General features: G+C 38.7%; 1 protein-coding gene across 1 annotated transcript in view; it reads left to right on the top strand.

Moving 5' to 3' along the window:
* LOC105891170 (myosin-binding protein C, fast-type-like) overlaps positions 1-5,000 on the top strand; it is a 42,846-nt gene that overhangs the window by 17,699 nt on the left and 20,147 nt on the right. The window contains exons 7-8 of the mRNA XM_031561272.2: positions 255-275; positions 478-501. Coding sequence (XP_031417132.1) covers positions 255-275; positions 478-501 — 45 coding nt within the window. The remainder of the gene's footprint in view (positions 1-254; positions 276-477; positions 502-5,000) is intronic.

Here is a 5,000-nt window from a genome sequence, read left to right as displayed (position 1 = left end):
GCATGTAGAAGTTAATTGTTGCCCTATGTTGAAGAATGCATTCTTGCATTGGTGTTGAGTATTATGTTTAATGTTTGTTCATGCGATTGAAAATCTGCATATGGGTATGGTATATAAGCTAGGGTGATTCATTGTTATCACCTTGCAATAATATGATTCTGTGGATGTAATCACGTTTCATATGTATTATAACTTTTTGTTTATCATTTTATGTCTCATCTTCGTGACCTTTCTTCAACGTGGCTGTCAATCAGCAGTGGAAGCCCCACCCCCAGGTAAGAAGGGGGTGAAGGTTTCAAATTGTGTGAATAACTGTGTGTGTGTCTGTATGAGAATGTGTGTGTGTGTGTGTGTGTGTGTGTGTGTGTGTGTGTGTGTGTGTGTGTGTGTGTGTGTGTGTGTGTGTGTGTGTGTGTGTGTGTGTGTGTGTGTGCGCGCGCTTACAAACCAGTCACTCGTTTACTCTTCTCCCTTTAGCCGAGGCAGCCCCAGAGGAGGAGGGTAATGACTTGTTCACTCAAACCTTGCGTGCTTTGTTGAGCAAGAAAATGAAATCGATTTTTCGCACAAAGTGTTATCTGCATGACCATCACCAGTAACCTTTAATAAGTCTACTACTGTGCAAGATGATGTTCCCAGCATTTTACAATCAAACTTACACAAAAAAATAGGTCACTTTTTATTGATTTCTCCATTGTAAAATTCACCTAAACATGTCTGAACATGACGTAAACAGGACATAAACATGTCAGGGCAGATGCCATATCCTGTTATTAGCGACCATAACAGTTTATAATATTACAATTATGATATAAAAGTATGTTATGATCTCATAATGTTACATGACAGAAAAAAGCCTATGTCATTCACCAACAAGCTGTCATACCAACAAAGATGAGAGCTATCGTGACAGTTAGCAATGATGTTAACATGATATTACATGGCATCTTCCATGGAATGTTTATGACAGTTATGACATTCATTTTGTGGTGATAACCACTTGAATGTTCTTGGTTGTCTTGGTGAGTTGGTGTCAGAGATGTGCTAACATCTCTGGGGCGTCATTGATGACTTGCTAATGACCGTTACCATTCCTTGGGATTGCTCTTTGTTCTCACATTGGGAGCATTATGATGTCACTGCAATGCGATTGATTACACAAAATGTGAGTTATTATGACATCACTGGCATAGTACTGTACTGTACTTTGTTATTGACATTATGAAGGTGTTCAAATGGCATTGGTCATCACCAACCAGAACCATCATTAGAACATTTATTTTCAGTCGTCGTCGTCCAGTAACTGACCTGTATGAAATCATTAATTTCATCAGGTTTATATGTAAGTAAACAATATGAATTTAGCACAAACATTATCTTTTCTCCATTTTTTTTTTATGAAACAGTAGTTTACCTCTTTTAACTGTAATGCACACCGACTCATCAGAATCATTCTATATAGTCTCGTAGACTTTAGGGATATGTCATCATTTCCCTGAGTCATTACCATATTACACCCCAAAACGATGCAGTGGTTTTCGTTTAACTTTAATCCGTTTTAAAAATGCTAATGCTAATCATGTGTTTCCCCATGAACAACTATTGCCCACGACAACTCTGCATAGTGTAGAGTTATTCTCCCTCAATATAAGTCCCTTGTACATGTGTCTAATCTACTCCCAGAATAAGGCCATGGACATCCATTCTTACTGAGATGCTGTGTAATGATTTCAGCACTATATATAACCTGGCGTCTACACTGTCCAAATACGATAGTAGTGACGAATTGTTTCTGTTAATATGCATGGTGTACGAAGACTCTTACAGAGTGCATTATGATTATGAGCATGTCAGAATGACACGTGTGTGTGTGTGTGTGTGTGTGTGTGTGTATGTGTGTGTATGTGTGTGTGGAGTAAAATAAGCATGTATATTTATGTGAATTGGTTGGTCTATGTGTGCTCTGTCATGTATGTTGGTTTGTGCGAAATGAAATAAAAAGAAATGATGCTTGGTGAGAGATTGCATTTTGCATGTATTCATTAGGGTGCGGTTTGATAATATGACTCTTGCACATTTACATCAGCTACCAGTCGCCTCAAGCAGATGTCAGTATTTGTTGCATGGAAATGTTTGTGGTGATCGTGTCAGTTTTGTTGTTGATTTTAATTGTTGGTTGTGACTGGTTTTGTTGAGTGGACACTGGAATAATTTCAGTGAAGTGTATGACATTGTTATGATCTTATTGAAATGCCATTCGTCATTGGTAAATATTATGATGTCACTGCTGTGTAAATGCCGTGATGTCGGCATTGAAGGGTGTCATAGTAAGGGTGTGTTGAGTGTTGTGATGTCAGTGGAATGTCACTGGTTGTTGTAATTTATATTTATTTATAAAGTCACCAGATTGCCATTAGTCATTGCTATGTTGAGTGCTGTGATGTCACTGGAATGTAATTTGTGGTTGTCATAGTGAGGGTGTTGTTATCACTGGAATGCCATAAGTCATTGTCACATAGACTGTTGTGTTCTGTCATCAGAAAGCAAGTTGTTATTGTTTTTCTGTTTATGTCGTCACTTAGAATGTCATTAGTCATTGTCACATTGAGTGTTGTGATGTCACTGGTGTTGTCATAGTGGTATTTATGATGTCATTGGAATGTCATCATGCATCCTTCTTACATGCTCGTTTCAGCTGTTATCATGACTGGTATTGATATCATGACACTGGAATGTCTGTGTTGAGAGTGTTGAATGTTGAGAGTACTGCTATGGTGTTTTCTGACAGCAAGGTGACTAGCATTCCTGCATCGTCAGTTAAACTATGGTTGTTTTTTGTGCTCTCCTGTTGATAATACATCTAATAATTATAACAATAATAATAAAAAATAAAAATAAAAATACATCATTGATAGTTCCTTAAATCATTTCAATACTGCCCCTTATTTTGGCCATGTGAAGTTCTCTGTTGTGTTAATTTGAATCTCTGCACTGATAGCAGAGAGAGTGTAACACACACATAGTGTGATCACACTGAGAGAAAAACTAATCCTTCTTATTGAAGGGGACATTGTCACTGCTGAGAAAATAAAGCTTATTCATATCACACAGGGAAAGACACAGCAGTCAATGGCACAGGTGAGTGTTTAACTAAACTAAAGAACTATCCCAACATCTGTACAGTGATAGCAATGTGAGCAGATTTTCCTTCGTTAAGTTATTGACTTTAAGTTCCTCTCCAAACTTTGTTTTGCTCAGAGAATGGAGAGGCAGACTCAATCAATCAATCAATCAAGTTCACTCAGAAAGACTCCAGAGTTTCTGCACATGTGTACTAAAACACTTAATGACCCTGATGGGGTGGCTATTATTCTGACGATTTTAGCAGTCATCTCTCAGTGATTAGAATCGCTAATAAATTCGATAAATAGGTAGTGGCCAGGGAATCTGCCCTAAATATTCCTATTTCATATTATGGCCATGACGACACATGGGAAGGGTTAACATCTAGAAAAAATAAAAATAGGTCGCTATTACCATTCCCAGGGTGAAAAAAATATGCAGAAATATGTATAGCAGGATGATAAAGTAATGTTTTACTGCATAAAAAGATTTGCCCACTCTCCATTCTTAGCTGACCCCTCAGTCATCTCATCCTGCTGCTGGGCCAGCATTATATACATATATATATAACTATAATAACTATCACTTTAATATTGTAGGACAGCGCCATATTTGGAGTGATTTAATGTGCAGTTCTTAAGAGCCCTCTCACATTACTAATTGTTGCTTTAATTTTGTCTAATGTGGCTCCGCTCAGAGGCCCAGGAGGCTCCCGTGAGTGAAGGTGAGAAGCCGACGGTGTGAGAACACACTCTCAGAGAAAACACACTCTCAGGGAAAATACACTCTCAGGGAAAATACACTGTTAGGGAAAAAACACTCTCAGGGAAAATACACTCTCAGGGAAAATACACTGTTAGGGAAGCTGCACTATTTGGAAAGATACTCTCCTAGGAAAAATACACTATTAGGAGCATTACACAATTAGGAAAAACACATTAGGAAAACTCAACTCCTAGGAACATTAAACTGTTAAGAAACGGCTCTGTTCTTTTTGTTCCTGAATATAGAAAAATACTTACAGTCTTTGGAAAGTTCAGAGTTTACAACCCTGAATCATGGCTGACAAACAATTTCAACATCAAAAAAGTATCTTTACATAGGAAATATTCTGTTAAATCCTGTTCCAACATGTTGCAAAACACCTTTTTATGTAACAGTGTACGCAAATGCTAAGTTTTACTTCACGTGTGGCACAAAATTGAAATGAAAATAATGATTCCATGTGTGCACAGAAAAGGCACCAGTCAAGGAGAAGGGTGAGTTAACTTGACTCTGTGAACATCCTGTGTCAGCCTGTTTTACTGGGAATGCTGATTGGTGGGTTTCCACTGGGAATGCTGACAGTGCAGATGCAGAAAGGCATGCTGGGTTAGGAATGGAGATGGGAACACTGGGAATGACAGGGAATGTTTTTGGCTTTAGGATTGGAGCTAGGTCCACAGCGGAATGTTCTAGAATCAGGAATGAATGTTTGCCAAACAGTTAGGAATGGGGAAGGTTCAAGTGGGTAAATGGCATGTCCTTGGACTAAATATGGGGTTTGACTGAACTGGAACACAAGGAATGCTGTGGGGTGGGAGTAAGTTTGACCTATGTGAAATGGCATGCTATAAGGTTGAGAATATTTGGTGGCCCAGGACTGGAATGAATATTGAGTGAGGCCTTATGGGAAGTGGAGTCTTCTTGGAGTTCGGATCCCATTAAGTTGGGAATGCTGGTGGTGTTGTCCAGCACTGGAGTGTTTCGGCTCATATGTCTTCAGTCACAATCCGAATTGAATGAGTTTGGGAGTGGCGTGTGGAATTGTGTTGTCCTGCATATAGAGTTAGCTGTCGAAGTTGACTGGTGAAGTTAGAAATGACAAAAATATGGTG

The sequence above is a fragment of the Clupea harengus genome, chromosome 23 (genome assembly GCF_900700415.2).
Source record: "Clupea harengus chromosome 23, Ch_v2.0.2, whole genome shotgun sequence".
Classification (NCBI taxonomy): Eukaryota; Metazoa; Chordata; class Actinopteri; order Clupeiformes; family Clupeidae; genus Clupea; species Clupea harengus.
The sequence above is the reverse complement of the archived record's forward strand: the minus strand, read 5'-3'. Positions and strand labels throughout refer to the sequence as shown.